General features: G+C 41.0%; 1 protein-coding gene across 2 annotated transcripts in view; it reads right to left on the bottom strand.

The window, feature by feature from the left end:
- Tspan12 (tetraspanin 12) overlaps nucleotides 1–17,535 on the bottom strand; it is a 72,517-nt gene that overhangs the window by 54,312 nt on the left and 670 nt on the right. Inside the window, exons 1-4 of one of the 2 annotated variants that reach the window (XM_023703426.1) lie at nucleotides 17,471–17,535; nucleotides 16,818–16,953; nucleotides 1,330–1,412; nucleotides 557–692 (exon numbers count right to left, since the gene is read on the bottom strand). In XM_023703426.1, coding sequence (XP_023559194.1) covers nucleotides 557–692; nucleotides 1,330–1,412; nucleotides 16,818–16,883 — 285 coding nt within the window. In that variant the 5' untranslated portion in view covers nucleotides 16,884–16,953; nucleotides 17,471–17,535. The remainder of the gene's footprint in view (nucleotides 1–556; nucleotides 693–1,329; nucleotides 1,413–16,817; nucleotides 16,954–17,470) is intronic. The other variant, XM_004643303.2, reaches the window with a different exon arrangement.

The following is a 17,535-nucleotide window of genomic DNA, read 5'->3' on the forward strand; positions in this document are numbered from 1 at the left end:
AATGTAATGAACTTAAAAAGTAATGCAGTCTAACTCTTCAAGAGTTAAGAAGAAACAAGTTTAGAGAAACAGACTCACTTATAGCCACTGAACAATACAAACACAGTGCCAGGATTACAGACTCTATCTGCTAGCTTACCACCTGATTCCACGGGGTTAACAGGATGAGTTGTTTAAAATTAGAATAGAAAGAAAAATAATTCCATTCTATGACGTCTCAGTTCCAGTCCCAAGGGACCTCTTCCATGGTAATAAGGTCTATGGCACTAAAAAGAACTAATGCTTTCAAATGAAAATGTCAACACATAGCCGGAGTGAGATAATTAAACAGCCCACATATTATGTGCCTCATCATTTGAGTACAGCAAATACTCATTTTTAAATGGTCAGTCATGGAAAGAAAGATTCCAGCCTCACCGGAAGCTAAACAATTACCGCAGATTAGAGGTACTGACCTCATGGTCCCTAAGTACACAGTCTTGCAGACTGATAACAAGTAATGCCATGCCAGTGGGTCTCTTTTAACTATACTAAAGTGAAGACAAAAACACTGTACCCATGCAAGGAGCAACAGGTTTCTTTTCACTGTCCCGCAGTATCCCAGCATTCCCACGATGATAAGGAAACAGCAAACAGCAATCATGACCGGATGAACCACAGGAAAGTAAGTCAAGATGACGGCCTCCTCCACTCTGAAAGAAGAAATCACATCCTACTGTAAGTAAGATATAATCCAAATACTCCCAAGATACAATGCAAAACTTAACCGTTATTGAGCGCTTACAAGTTCCATTGTGCCTAGGACTTTACAAAAAGGCATCTCGTGTAATCCTTAGCACAATTCTGAGCAGTATATATTACAACCTCCATTCAGAGATGAGAACAAGTAATTTGTCCCTTGTGATGTTAAGGGATCAACCCCTGAAATTTAAGAAGAAAATGGCTTTGTGAAGTTTGGCTTTCACTAGCCAAGGAAAACAAAGGTAAAGGGAAGCTGACTGAGGTTTTCTTAGGGAAATAGAGCTAGGCTGCTCTTTATACACAAAAATGACATGACTGCGACACAGCTAGGAGGGTAAGCAGCTCTGTTACCATACCCAGAAATGTCCATCTGAACACGCGGCCACCTGATCCCCTCAAGAGTGGGAGTGGGCCTCGAAGACAATGCTGGAAAATGAAAGTGTCTGCCCCAGACTGCAGGGGGCAGGAAACACTGCTCCCGGGGTCACAGAGGAGCACCGCCCCCTAAACAGCTAGGGACGGAGCTCTCTGAAATCAAGGATCTCAGAAAACCTAGTGAAAGAATTCTATCGCAATCACAGAGCGTACCTTGTTTCAGCCGTTAAAGTCAGAACATTGTTCAGGTAATCCCTCATCCAGGCAGAGACAGCCAACACGCTGATGGACATTAACTGTGGAGAAAGCACAGGCACACCGAGTGCTCACCAAGGGTTTCTGTGACACATGCTCTAAGATTCACAGACTTTTTTAAAATAAAGATTTTTCTACCTAATCTTTATAGTTTTTTCCATAATTTTATTGATAAAATTGATAAAATGAGGCAGTTTCAAATCAAATTGGTAGGACACTTTCAATAATTAAGACATTGCATATATTCCTCCCAGTGGTTAATTGTCTGTACAACATGCAGAAATGATATCCTATCTACAAACTATAGTGTTTTTTTTATTGTTATTTGCTACCTATTGAAATGTATAATCACTACTATACTTCAATTCATTTAGTAACTATTCCATAGCCATTAGATAGGATGCCACCAAACAGAATACAGAAACTAAACTATTAAATGACAATTTCAGGGCACAGGCCAGAAAGCACCTAAAATGAAGAAACTACAAAACAACTACATTATCAAATATATAAGATGAGTCTACAGCACACTGTCATGCTTAAAAGCAAGGCAATGATTGAACACTATTACTATTAAATACTATTAAATGTTGTAAAAAAGGTGTCAGGAGCAAACTTAAAAGGCCTTCTATTGTCTAAAATTTAAACACTGTCAACAGTAAAATAATAATAACATATACAATGATTTAAAATATATGTCCTAAAATCCATAAACGCAAAATTATTCAAACTCACTGGTCACCTGTATAGGATGTTGATATCCAACTCAGTATTCAGACAACTGATAGGAATCCTCATTTATATTTATCCTACTTTTCCTGTACAAGCTAAATGGAAAGCCAATGATCGAGTAAAAGTTTTAATAGAAGAGTTTTTGAAATTACTTTGCCACACTACCATTTACTAAACTCTTCTAAAATAATGGATCTCTAGGAAGAGTTCTGCAGTCACTACCAAATTTATCAGGCCTGGGATTCTCAGTACTGTCTGTATGCTGGAATCACCTGAGATTCAAAACATTACCAAGCCAAGGCCCACCACAGGCCAGTTGTTGCATGGGACTTGCTCATCAGAAGTGTGTAAGAACTCCCCGGATGCTCTAGGGTGCAGGCAGAGCTGACAACCACTACAGCAGGCTGGCTGATGATACCAGACCCATGGCCTCTTACTTTATACATGATGCAATGTGTCTTCCAAAATGATGGAATAACTAACAAGCAGTTTTACCAAAAACATCAAACCAGAACCTTATTAAGCCTCCAGGTCTATCAGTTTATGCAAAATACAGGGCACAGATTTAAAACTTGTTAAATGCCACCACAGGAATGCAATCAGTAAAACTGAAAACATGAGATTATTTCACAAGAAAAATTACATGGTTTCTTCAATTTGCAAAAAATTGGTAAATAGACGGCTGGCCGAATAGCTCAGTAGATTTAAAGCACCTGCAAGCAGGCACAGGGGCCAGGGGTTCAATCCTTGGGCCTGCAGTGCCAGCCCCACCCCTGGGGCACACTGAGGCGACAATTGAGACTGGTGTGATGACGCGTGCCTGTAATCCCAGCTTTTGGGAGGCTGTAAATAGGTGGATCACTACGAGTCTAAGAGATTTTCTAGTATATGCTGACCTGGTTTGAATCCTGATTCAATGAAATCAATTGCAAAGAAGCATTTTATGTGGCAACTACGAGAATTTTAATAATGATGTCATGACGCAAAATATAAAGAAATGATCTTTATTACTCTAAGTGTAAAAAATGGATTAAGTTTATTTGTAGGGTTGAAATATATGTCTATGTACAGGACAAGAAGCACTGAGCCTTCAGTTACCACGAAGTATGCCATACAAATATGTAGACCGAGGTGGGCCAGAATGCTAGAGACTGTTCTTTTCAAAAAAGAAACATGTACAGTGTGTAGACTGGTCCTATGCGATTTGTGCAACAGGTTTTGCTCAGTTCTAAATGTGAGAGACAAGGTCTTACCCGGGAGCTCCACAGCCTAGCAACCTGGGTTCTGAATCCCGACTCTGCCGCTGGGGTCTGCAAGCCTCTCCCCAGGTCACTTATCTGTGTTTCGTGGCACTTTTTACAGTTTTTTCATTGCTTTGTGTGTCTGTTTATTGCTGCTGTCCTCCCAGAGACTGCCAAGAGGTCAGGATCTCCTTTGCCCTATTCTTTGTAAATCTCTGAATCTAGCCCCACACAAAGAAGAAAGATAGTAGATGCCAGGCAAATATTTACAAACAAACAACAACAGTGAACTAAATAGCTGGTTCTCCAAGCAGATAGGCTTTGTTCACTGCTCAAGAGGACACCAAGCCCTCTTGAGAGCTGTTATCTAGAAAGCCTGTTTTGTGACTGCTGTTTGTGTCAAGCAAGTCTCAGTCTGTCTTGCACACTCATTATATCAGCATTTAAGGCTAAGTCTCTGGTACAATGGTAATGGAGGTTCACTGAAACGCTAGAAATTCTAACAAATCAGATTGCGTTGAGCTTTACCACCCTGTGCTCAAGAAGATAAATGTAAGGCATATTTCAGAAAGATTTCTGTCAAAATAGAAAAGACCTTGAGAACTTAGGAGTTAACATGCAGGTTTTCAAAAGTTTCCCTTGAGAACATATTTTCAACGTGATTTAGATAGTTTTCAAAAATTTATTGAGGGCTGAAGAGATAGCTCAACGGTCTAAGCTTCTGCCTGGCAAGCCAAGGACCTGGGTTTGATCCCAGGTACTGCACACCATGCTAGCCCCTGAACACAGCTCAGAGTGCACCGTGCCAGCTCCCAAACCAGGCACAGAGGTGCACACCTATAATCCTGGCTCTGGGGAGGCTGAGACAGGAGGATCACAGCATGTCTGAGCTGCGTAGTGAGACCCTGTATCAAATAAATAAATAATTTTTTTAAAAACTAGTGAGTTGTGAAATTTTTAAACATATACCAAAGTAAAAAGCAAAGTATAATTAACCTTTACTTACTCATTATTCAGTGTCAACAATTATCAATATACCTCATCCAGTCTTTACCCAGACTTGATATAGCAGGATGGCTTACTACACGACATCTCAGGCATCCTTGTATTTTACTTACACTTCAGACTCAAGTTGTTCCCAGTCTTTCTCTCACTATTGATTTACCATCCACTTTTCAGGGAACAGCTAAAAAATGTACTATTTTATCTGCTTTGCATTTTTCCAAATATGCTTGCTGTTGTTTCATTTGTAGTTTTTCTTTTTGTAGGCTGACATCTATTGAAATTCTCTTCCTTGTTTTAATGTAGTTTTATTTTTTTTTTCAGAACTGGGAATTGAACTCATGTCCTTGCACTTGCCAGCCAAGCGCTTATTCTACTGAGCCATCTCCCCGGCCCCTTAATGTAGTTTTAAAAAGGGAACACACACGTGTTCCTTACGCTGAAATTCTAGGGTACCAGGGTCATTACTTCCTTGGTAAGCCAATGCATTTTATTTTGTGTATTTAAATACAATTATTCAAAACTGAGTTCACAGCATGCATAAGACCTAAAACAAGTTTAGGAAGCCTAGAACCACAGTCTACAGGAGAATCAGGATGGTCATTATTGTCTTCACTTCTTTCAGAAATGAAAAACAGATTGCAAATCAACGAAGCTACCAAGTGGATTGGCCACAGCTTCTGCAAATTTGATGCTCTTACATTTGATGCCAGACACACCTTCTTTCAGGGACCCTGACAATATGCTCCCACCACCTTGTCTAGACCCCACTCCTCCCTCATCTCCCACCTTGTTCTTGGAGAAGCTTTCCTCCAAGGGCTCCACTGCTCAATAACAAAGCAACCAATTCAGAAATCATGCCCCCAAGGACCTGCCTTAACCAACTCTCACACTCAGTCCATGTACACCTGCCCTAATCAGCCCAGTTACTCAAACTAAAACTTCAGGTATAAAAAGTAAAGCCATATTAATATGCTGAGCTGTAAAAGGCTCAAATCAACAACTTCTGACATTGCCAGTCCTACAGATAACCCACTACTATGATGGACTACTGGACTATATTGGATTATTTTGCTGAACTCATGCACCTACAATATTTAAATGGCAATGGAATATCCATCTCTGACAAAACTAAACAAAAAAGGGGATACAAATGAAGGACTAATTTGTATCTGTATATACAAAATAGGATAGATATACACCTACTTTCTCTTAATTCAATGAGAAGATTTGTACTAATAGTGTTTGGACAGGATATCATGTCTGCATCTTGTACTACGAATAACTACTATGAAGGCAATAATATGCAATGTATTAATTATTGAAACTGTCCTACTAATTGGTTTTGAAACTGTCTCATTGCTATTTCTCAATAAAATTAATAATAAAAAAAACCCTAAAGCCTCACCTACTCCTTCCTGTAGAAACCACAATAAAATCGTGGGCCCAAGGGTCCCACCTCTCCTTCTACCTGTGACCAATCCCGCGCATTCTCTGCTCCCCTCCCACAGTGACATAGATATGACTCCTGGAATCTGTTAGCACAGTGAACTGTCTTTTTGATGGCAGCCATCTACTGATCTGTTGCCTTAGTATACCTAGTAATAATAACACATACTAAGCCAAGTATAGTGGCATTTGCTTGTAATCCCAGCACTGAGAGGCTGAGACAGGAGGAGCCCTGCAAGTTTGAGAACAGCCTACACTACATAATGAGTTTAAGGCCAGTTTACATAGCAAGATCCGGTTTCCAAAATATTAATAATAATGACATCTACTAAAAATAAAACCTACTAAAACAAAAATGGCCAGCAGAGGATCATGAAGCTGTTGATTATATCTGAGACTGTGTATGTCTCTCTAATTTGGTAATTTGGGTTTCTAAGTACCTTATAAATGACACATGGAGAGAACAGCCTATTAGCATGTTCTTTTGTTTAATTATCTCAAATTAATTTGCAGTTACATTTAATTCCATTCAAAGTAATAACTGACACTGGCACCTCCATCCCTGAATTTCTTACAGACTGTTTAGTCCATCATCAACGTTATAGCTGTGAGTCAGGTGTCAGTAAGTTATCGGATTCTTCATTGTGTGTAGTGTGTGGACAGTGGTCATCATGATGCACAGTTCTTTCATTTATAAGCAAAAATAACATATCTTTTAAAAAATATTTCTTTTCATATTGCAGGACAACCGACTGAGCGTCTAAGTCAGGGATGAGGCTTCTCTGACACAAACAACGGCCATGGAACAGGCTTTCTAGATAAAGACTCCCAGGAGAGCTGTGTGCCCTCTTGAACAGTGGAGAATGCCCAATGCTTGGGAAACCAGCTAACTATGTAGGTCACTGTTGTCATTTGTTTGCATTTTATTTACTTAAAACCTACTACTTGCTTTGAACTGGACTAGATCCCGAGATGCAGTGAATACAACAAACAAAACCCCGGCCTTGCTGCAGCTCCATGTAGGAAGGCAATAAGTACACACACGAAATAATGAAAACCTGAAGTGTGAAGTCCTTCTTCCATTCAAAAAAGACACACTGAATGCCTGCTCTTTGTGCCGTGCGTAAGGGATGAGACGCAGAGACTGTGGTGCAACTAAGTAAGAGGACACACATTAACTTGGCAGGACATAAATATTTAAATATGTAACAGCAAGTTGTACCAAGTGCTAGGAAGAAATAGCACAAGTTGCTCTAAGAACTCCTTTTAAAGTGCCTGACCCATTTCACAGTGTCAAAAGGACTTCTCTCAGAGAGCTAAGATCTGAAGAATATTTTTCAGTTAATTAGGAGGACAGGGGTTGTGAAGAACCTTTCAGTCAGAAAAAGGAGTAAAGTTCTGAGGAGGCAGCGTGACATATTGGAAGGAAGCTGGTACATGGTAAGATCAGGCATGGGCTAGCCGGTGGAGTCTTAGAAGTCACTTTAATGTGCATGGTCTTGACCATATGACAATGGGAAGCCACTGAACTTTGAATTCCAGTTAGGAATCTGAACTCTACTCCTTTTCATCCGTATGGCTTTGGATATCATTTAATTCTTTCCTCACCTTCAGTTTTTTTATAAAATCTTATTTTAAAACTACTTCACAGAAGATTCTTATGATTATTAAGCAGAGCACAGGCCTTACATGTTGCCTATTTATCACAAGTCACTTTAGACCGAAGAGTTCTCTTTCTATTTTTCTCAGTCAATTTAAAAGACTAGACTACACTGAAGTCAGTTTGGAAATGGGATGTGCAAATATCCGAAGGCCCACAGAGCAGGCACGCAGCCAGCCTGGGGTACAGCGCGCCCGACCCCGGTGGCCAGTCTCGGGGTCAGCATCTGTACAACAGAGCTCACCTCAGTCCCTCTCCAGGTTGCATTTCCCCTCCCACCATATTTCCTGGATCGGTGAACGGTATACACAACCTTTCCACCCTGTAAACTGGCAACTTGGCCGGCAGCCTGGACCTCTCCCTCTTCCTCTGTCTGACATCTAATTAGCCTCAAGTTCTTCAGAGGGCTCCTGTGAGGCGGCTGGTTAGGTCTGCGCCCTCTCCTGCTGCTTCTGGCCAGGTCAGGTCCTACTCGTGTCTTGCCAGGAGGCTACAATCTCCTTACCAACAGAACTTGCCAGCTCACAGAGTCTACTTTGGATTCACCTTTCAATCACCTCTGTAGATCAATGATCCGGCACTCAGCTTATAGCTGTCCTTTGTAGCTCCTTCTCCACTGTAGTTTCCTCTCCCCCTAACTCCCTTGCAGAGAATAAAGCTGGAACTCTTGAGCAGGTCAGACAGGCCCTCTCAGTCAACCTTTCACCTACCTCTTTAACCTCGCTTCCTGCCAGCTTCTTCCCACACTTGAACAGTGACAAAACTGTTTGCAAAAGGCACTATAGAGGGCCGAGGAGATGGCTCAATAAAATAAGCCCTTGCCTGGCCCTTGCCTCAAGGCCCTGAGTTCAGTCCCCAGTTCTACCAAAAAAAGCACCATACACACTTCCCAACTCTACCCATGCTGTACCTTGGGCCCTCAGACACCTGACCCCGCCTTTCTAGCTCATGGGCAGCAGATCCCCTCTTCTGCAGGCCAGCGCAAACAGCACAGGAGTGGAAGGATTGTCTCTGCACTCCCTCCTTACTGAACTACGGACTTCCTCCCTCTCAAAGCTCTCTGGACAGACCTTGTAGGGCAATTATCCTCTCACTTCCCTGCTGTTGCCCGCCCACCGCACCCCACAGAAGAAAGACACAGACTACTGTCAGCTTCCCACCACACAGAAGAACACTCAGCAGTGGGGCCTAAGCATGTAGGTGAACGAATGAAAATAGACCTGAATTAAAGAGAAATGGTTTAACTTGCCAGATAAGCTAACTCTTAGAGATCTTTAACAAAATCAGGAGATGTTTTACCATGAACAAAGCTTTCTATCGCTGGAAGTTTTCCGGTCAAGAGATGTTTGGCAAATGACGATATAAAGATTTAAAACTCAAGACAGAGGTTGGCTCAGGTGTTCTCAAGTCCTTTGTACTACAAACTTTTCATTCTACCAAGTCCCACTGTGCACCCCCACAGGAGCTGCACGTTGTAGCTATACACAGAACATTAATCAAAATAAACAATATCAACACAAAGCATTATCCTCCAGGAAACAGGAAACAGTGTAAGCAGCTCCCCGTTAAGTGTCTGAAAACAGTTTCATCCTCAATGACTGATTTTACTCAAGAGTTTAAAAAATGATCATAAAGCAGCAAATACAGTGCACGCCTATAGCGAGAAACTGAACCGTGACTGATTCAACTCAATAACAAATCCTGATGTTATAAAGCAAAAGTGTGACTTACATAAGCAATTTAGACATCTCACTAATAATGGTAGTTTATGCTAATTCTCCAAGTTAGTTTTTTAAATTTATATTTCCCTTGTAATTAATCTGTAGTAATAATAATTACACATATCTATGGGCATCACTGTGAAGTTTCAACACATATACTCTGTGTGCTAATCAAATCAGGAAAGTAATTCTTCAGCTGTCACTCTTGATCCCTAAATTGTTGTGGTTATCCCATGTAATTAGTCTCACAGCTCCCTAACAGTTTCTCAAGTAATGCAACCGTTATTTGAAGTTCAAGGAAATATTTACAAAATAATAAGCATTACTTTATAGAAAGGATATTTATCACACCCTGTCTTAGAAAAGTCTTAGAAAATGCTAGTTCTCAATAATACTTAGAAATAAGAAATTTTCTGTTTTAAGCACAAAGTTTTGTTTTGCTAGGACCTAATTATAGAATGATAAAGTCTTAAACCAAGCTGTTTTTCACATCAGAACTTTATGTGTTACCCATATTCTCTAACTATTACTATGAAATATATACCTATAGTTTTCACCAAATAAGGCACAGTCAAAAAACAAGCTTTTCAATCCTTCCACTGTCTACAAATAAACATCCACAGTCTCCCCAAAGATAAATAACAAAAACAATTTCTCTTCAAGGATGACAGATGTTTATAACAATCTACCTGGACTTTTTTTAAAATGTCAAATCTGTTAGCAAGGAGAATGTCAAAGAGACTGGATCTTAGTTACACTTCTGCCTCAACAAAGAGAAAATGGATAAAGAATTCAAACTTCTGCAACCTCTGTTCATTCGTCTGGAAAATCCAGGAATCAGAGTAGGAGTCTTCCTTCTTCAAAAATGGTTTTATTTATTGAAATGTAAAATAAATCCTTGACTCTTTGTGTGCTGCTGGGTGACGTAGATGCCACACAGTAACACCCACTTCTGGCTCTCCTGCTCGCTCCCTCTGCCCCTTTGGCAGTTCACACCCCTGCCACTGGTCCTGAACAGGAGGCACCAAAGAAAAAGAGTGCAGGTGATACTGCGAATGCTATGAAGGCCCTAGGGAAGCTGGTATGAGGTTTTGAGACCACTTGCAGGTATTGTTTAAATATGAACATGTATTAATTACAACTGAACTAACAGTGCCTTGGATACAATCAGAATAGTAGGTTTTTGTAAAAAAAAAAATCATGAGCTCTTCCTGTATGTCAGGACCCATCCTGGCTCTGACCAGGAGACACACTGCAAGGGTGTTCTGGGTGTCTGCGGACACACTCTTCATGTCACTCTCTAATTCTGCATTTTTTGGTATAAAGATCATGTTGATGGCAACACTATACACACCGCAGAAGGTCTCATTCTACACAACCATTTCTGGGCAGCCACTTGCAAAGAACTCCACGGTCTCCACAGTGCAGCTGGAGACTATGGTTGGTGGGGGCAGCTGCGTGCAGCCTTGCTCACATCCCTGTTAAGGGTAGGATGGGCTCCCAAGGAGCTGCCACACACTATCCTCCAAATGCATCCCTCAAGAAGCACAGTGGCTGCAGTGGCTCAAGTCTCTGTTTAGCTGAATCCACATATATAGAATCTCTGCTGTGCAAGTGAAAGAATTTTTCATGGTTAAAGTTTACTTTCAGAGCACAAATATTTATTATAGGGCTCTCCACTATTCCTTAGAAAGAGTTAAGAGATTGTGACTGCAATTCATGCTATAAATCCAGAGCATAAATTCAAAAAATAATATTTTAGCATCACTACATAAATGCCCTTCAGATGAAAACTTGCACTTGCCAACGATCTGAGCTTTCAGGGTCTGCAAGGGACAAGGTACTGAGGGCCTGAGGAAACACCGTGGAACACTGTGTCCTGGTTCATCTGCCTCTCACAGAGCCCCACAGTGTGAGCTAGAGTCCTGCTTCTTTAGGTCATATGTTATGTTTCTATTTCTTTTCATATTTAATGAGGATAGACTCTCCCTGTTGCTATCTTTAATAATGGTAAAAAACAAAAACTTGACTATTACATATAGTGAGAAATAGCAATTAAACCCTGCAGACAGGGCATCAAACTTTCAAAAAAAAATAAATGAATAAACAAATGTGATTTGATGATTGTCGGTTTCAGAAATTTTCTTTCTTTCTTTTTTCAGAAATTTTCAGAGAGGCATTTTATTCCTGTTTATAACAATAGAAAATTAACATCCAAGAATAATGAACACTCATAAAGCTACAGAAGTCATCTTTAAAATACAGAAAAGCGGCTGACACTGACAAAGGTTCTACAATCGGAGGTACAGGATCTCAGGATAAATCCTGAGGGCATTTCACTGACCTTCTCAGACCAAAAAGCTACAACTCTTGTTGCATAGGTCCTGCTTTACCTTGGTCTTAACCATCCAGTAGAAAAGTATGAAGACGAAATATAGGAAGTAAAGCCATGATGTTATGTTGAGCTGTGGGGGACTCAGGTCAATAATTTATGACATTGCCAGTTAAACAGAAGACCCATTGCTATTAAGGGCTACTGGACTCTTTTAGAATATTTTGCTGAGTTTACACACCTATAATACTCAAATAATGAAACTTAGGAAAAAAGGGTATACAGATGAATGTCCAATTTGTATCTGTGTATTCAAAGTGGATGGGATAGATAGTTACATTCTGTTAATGAATAGAATGATTTGTTCTAATGGTGTTTGTAAATAGGATCTCAAGTCCACATCTTGTACAGCAATTAACCACTAAGAAGAATGTATGCAGTGTGTTAGTTATTGAAACTGTCCTAGCGATTTGATTTGAAACTGTCTCATTGCTATCTGTTTATCAATAAAATTATGAAAAAAATATAGAAAAGCTTTCATTTCTTTAAATAATAAAAAAATTCTTTCAACAGTAAAAGTGTAATAAATTTAAAGTAATGATAACCCCCACTGTTGCTCCAATACAGACAGAATGTGAATGGTGGTTACCAAAGAGCTCCACAAGCCAGGCGTGGTTGCACAAGCTTGGAATCCTGGCACGCAGAGGTTGAGGCAGAATAACTGAGTTCAAAGCCATCATGGACCACACAGAACAAGACCTTGTCTCAAAATCCAAAGAAAGTGTGTGCCTGCTGCCAGAGATTGACTGCACCAGGATCAAACACGTAGCAGATGGCCAATCAAGGTGCTGCATCCAACGATCCAGAGACTGCAGAGTGCTTGTGACCCTGAAAAGGCTCTGAATGGTGCCCCCTGAAACAAATCAGTGCCTCACACTTTAAAAAAATATTCACGATTACCTTTTTTACTCAAAAAGAAAAAAAATATTCAATTTGATTTTCAACTCCCAGAAAGCAAAGCAAAATTGTATGAGCTCTTACTATGATCTTGATTAGGATTTATTATTCTCTTTGGTAAAATCCCAGTGGGTTAGAGAAAGGAAACAGGTACACATATCATACAAACAGACAGGAATATGTTTATTAAAATACAGAGTGAAGAACACAGTGCACCAACTTCTGACGCCATGGGTGGAAAGGACAGCTCTGGTAGTCTTGCACACTAGAGAAAAGGACAGTGTCTGTCCAAAACCAAGATGTGAAGTCTGATCAAAATGAGAATTAAAAGTAGACACTAAACTTTGTTCCTAGATTTTTTTTAGGGGAGTGCGGGGGGGCAGCTCAGACCAGAAGCATCAATGTTATAGAGGAGATGGTTTAAAATGCTAAGGGCTGGGGATGTAGCTCAGTGGCAGAGCACCTGCCTAGCCTGCCTAGCACGACGGGGCCTTGGTTCAATTTCCAACACAAAAATATGCTGACTCTCACCCCAGCCGATGATCAGCATTACTACCTCCCACGTGCACTCCAGCAGGGTGCGCAGGTCACTGCAGGCACACTGACTGAGAAGCCTCCCCAGAGGCCTGCAGTGAGCAGGTGGACAGCGAGTCCCTCCTGCTAGAGAAGTTTGCTTGGCCTCTCCAGATACATGCTCCATGGGTCCCAGCAATACAACTTCAACTACCTTTGGATAAACAACAAAACCGGATTTTGAATTCCTGTTCTGCTACTTACTAGCAAGTTAATAAACTTCTGCATGCTGGTTTCTTTCCCCAAAGTAAGGGAAATAAGAAGAAAATCTATTCTACAGGGTTGTTAGGAGAATTAGATGAGAGAGAAACATAAGGATGCTAAGGACCATGCCCAGAAGGAGGATGAAAATTGCCTGTACTTGGTAATAAAATATAAAGCATTGCTCTAGCCTTGAAAGATAGTGCTAATTTCCTCAAAGTTAGTATGAATATTCAAACAATTGCAATAAAAATTCCAGTAGATACTTTTAATTAGAAAAAATGATCTTCCAGCTGGCAAGATAGTTCAGAGGACTAAGCACCTGCTTAGGCAAGTGTAGGGACTGGGGTTTGATCTCTGGCTGGACATGCCACACTGGCTCTGCCCCTGGGGCACACACTGAGCCAGCCACCCAGACCAGACATGGTGGCGTACGCCTGTCATCCCAGCACTGGAGAGGCTGAAACCAGGAGAATCACTACCAGTCCAAGCTGCATAGTGAGACACTGTACTATATACCATTAAAAAAAGAAGAAAAAATAATAATCTTAGAAGTTTATACGAGGGGCTGGCGAGATGGCTCAGTGGTCTAAAGCACCTACTTGGAACAAGCTTGGCTAAAGCACGGGGACCGCGGTTCGATCCCCCAGCACCACATGCCAGCCAGCCCTGCCCGCTGGTGGGCTGAGCTGGCCACACACACACACACACACACACACACACACACACACAATAAATAAATAAATAAAAAAAATTTTTAAAAAAGTTTATATGAAAAAGAAACCTTATCCAAGACAAGAAAGGTAGATGTAAAATGTAAAAGAACATATATAATTCTATAAAAAATTATATTTAAAAAGAGTATACAAAAGTGTAACTAGGCCAAGCATAGTGGTACATGCCTATAATCCCTGCACTGGGAAGGCTGAGGCAGGAGGACCACCAAGAGCTCAAGGCCAAGCTAAAGTACATAGTGAGACCCTGTTTTAAATATACAAACAAAAAACAGCAATTGTATAGCAGCAAACAACGTAAGTGAAACCAACAACGAGTAGGGAAAAGCTAAATGATAACTAAGAAATAATCAATTAATATAAAGCATGAATATCTATATATCTTATATACATATATACAGTATAGCTCGTGCTCACTAGTAGTGGGGTAGATACAAAAGTTAAAATGCACCATCTCACCAAAAACATGACAACTAATACTTCTGAACACAAAAGATGTACCTTCTGTGCTTTCACCACCAAGGCTTAGGTTCCTGGGCTAAGACTGCTAGACCAAATGAGCGGTGGTACCCGTTGCAGGGGCAGCACTGCTAGTCACAACAATAATAACAGCTCCTATTCTTAGCGCAAAGGTAATAGCAACTGACCTTCTTGTAATCTATTTGTGATTATCAATATTGTAAGAATAAAAACTGCACACAGCACTACCACATAGATAGCACTATGCACCATGGCTCTAAGTACTCTACATACGTAATTCTAACTTTGACTACACCTCTAAAAAGTAGGAAATACATCTATTTTAAGTACTTAGGAAATGGATACTGACTATACCTGGCAAACACAGTAGTAACTGCTAGCTATCTTTTATGTTAACTGTTCATCTTTTGTTTTTGCTGTTACCGTTGGTGTCTTTGCACATCTTTTGACATAGCATTTCCACCCCTAAGACTAGCGCAACTTAGGAAACAATAAAAAGAAAAAAAGAAAAGTCATGAAAGTATACAATGAAAATGGTAACTGGAACAGGAATGAGTAATGTTAACTGCATATGAAATGAAGTAACGTATAGGGAGCGCATTTAGTGGCCAACCTTGATTCCTCTACTGGGCAGCGGTGACGACGCTGGGAGAGGAGAGCTGAGGAAGATGGATGCGATCCCAATAAGTCAACAAGCAGAACACACACATGCAAGATTAGAAAGTTGAAGAGTAGGATACCAAAAAAGCCCATCATAATAATAACATTTTTCCTTTCTCTGGGGACACAAAGAACTGTAGAATAGTTTGAGGAAGAGGTGGTTTTCAAAAATTTCATTTTTCAAAAAAGCAATAGTTTCATTAAATGATTAGGAGGTTTTCTCTTGGCACAATACAAATTGTTAAGAAATTTCCCAAAGCTTCATTTTTTTATTGAAGAACAACAACAACAAAAAATCTTAGTAATGTCAAGGTTCAAAATTGAACAAGGCTACATATTTAAAGCACTATCTACATGTAAGAAAGTTGAGTTTTGTTCCTGGCACCCTTCCCCGTCAGAATATTTGACCTTTGGCAAGTCATTTGACTTGCTCTTAATTTCCTCATTCACAAAGAAAGGAAGTTCAACCAGGCCATCCTTAAAGTTCCTTTCAGTGATAGGACGTGATGATGCTATAATTAAAAGAAAAATCATGCAGACAAGTGAAAAATGAGCAAGTAGGAGTAATGATTATATATTTTGAAAGAAACTGAGTCTAACCTCTTAATAAGCAGTAATTTTTAAACTACAAAAAGATCACTTACATTTTCAAATGATGAATCTGACTATTCAATGGTTTTTCAGCTTTATTTTTTTGAGAAAAAAAATAAAGCTGCCATTTTGGATAGCTGTCAGGTTACTCACTGAGCTAAAACCTAACTTGTCACCTTTAACTGGCACCATTCCTAAGGAACGGATTAACCAAAATGTCATCTTCTAGAGATCACCTGTAACCACCTTCTGAAAAAACGCTAGTCACTGCCAGTCAGCCAGTCAGCCAGTCAGCCAGTCCAATGAAGTAATTGTACATTATAACTTTTAGCAGGAAATTCTGAATATAAGTTATTGATTAAACATTTTTAAAAATAGCAAATAAAAAACTGCTTAAGCATGATAGCCTCCTAAAACAAATTTCAGAGCTCCAGTTTTATATTTTCCTGTTTTAAAAATGATATTGCAATTAATGGTAACATTTTATGAAATTTTGCATGAGTGTAAAACACAAAAAGTCACTCATAGCGCATAAAAATTTATGTATTTTTTTTGCCTTAGTTATGAGATTTTCCAAAAGCACACCCAAAACTCCTTAAACTTTGCCAATTTAGGAATATTTACATGGAAATCAACTTTTGGACCATATGGAATGCCCTAGAAGAATGTACCTAGTCTTTCAATAAGATAGCTAGGTTTGAATTCTTACAAAAACATATGAAGAACGCTTGCCCCAACAAATTTTTATGGCTGGGTGACATAAGAAAAGAATTTACGGCTTGTGCAGTTATCTAAATTTCCTACAAGCAAGTGGTTCCCTAAGAGTCTGTCATAGTTTTCTTATCTAGCAATGTAAGCACGTGCATTTATTTATATCCCTAGGTTAACTCCAGGCCTAATTTTACTGACACGAATTTCTTTTTTCTTATTACAAATGGAACTTGAGGTAGATCATAGGCATTTTAAGGTCAAATTTTACTTCTGACAAATAGGGGGTGTGATTCCATGTAAATAATTAAGGCTGAGGCCTGCCCCTGGGCGCACACTCTGTGGCTGCAGGAAGCAGGGTCCAGCCTTCCCCTCCTGCTGGGGCAGTGGAACCGTTTGACTTACCCAGAACAGCAGGTTCAGGGCATAGAGCAAGCAACGCAAACACTTCACGGAGTCCTCTCTGGCCATGGTGAGCCTCGGGAGTGAGAAGCCCCATCCTTTCACCACATCCTACCGCCACGGGCTAAGCAGCTGCTCTCTGCAGGTCAGAGGAGAAGAGGACCCGGCTCAGCCCCGCGCCCCCGCCAGCCCCGCCCGCCCGCGCCAGCCCTCAGCCCCGTCCAGAAGGTGCCAAAGCCCCGTCCGTCCGAGACATCGCTTCACCGAAACTCATTTGTTAAAATCACAATAGAAACTAAACTCCCAAAAGTTCCAAAGTGGCCTCAGATAACACCTGCTGGGGAGAGAAAGGACCGGCTCCGGGGATGAATGAAAGGGCTCGGCGAGCGCGCTTTCCGGGGACGCCGAGGGCCCCGGCGTCCGGACGCCGGGAAGAGCCCCGGCCCGCGCCCTCCAAGGGGCAGCTCTGCCCGCACCGTCCTAAAGGTTAGCGTCCGGCCCGGCCCCGAGGACGGCACGGGCGCAGCCAGCGAGCCGAGGGCGCGGGAGCCTCTCTCCGCAGCCCCGACTCCGCGCTCCCCCACCGGGTCCCGCAGCCGGAGATGGACGCGGGGGACCCCAGGGGCGCCGCGCCAAGCTGGGATTGGGGTCGGCACCTAGGGTTTCTCTGGGAGACGTGAGAAACGCTGCCTGCCGAGCGTTGCATGGATCAGCCCCGGGC

Source organism: Octodon degus, unplaced genomic scaffold (genome assembly GCF_000260255.1).
Source record: "Octodon degus isolate 3935 unplaced genomic scaffold, OctDeg1.0 scaffold00170, whole genome shotgun sequence".
Lineage (NCBI taxonomy): Eukaryota > Metazoa > Chordata > Mammalia > Rodentia > Octodontidae > Octodon > Octodon degus.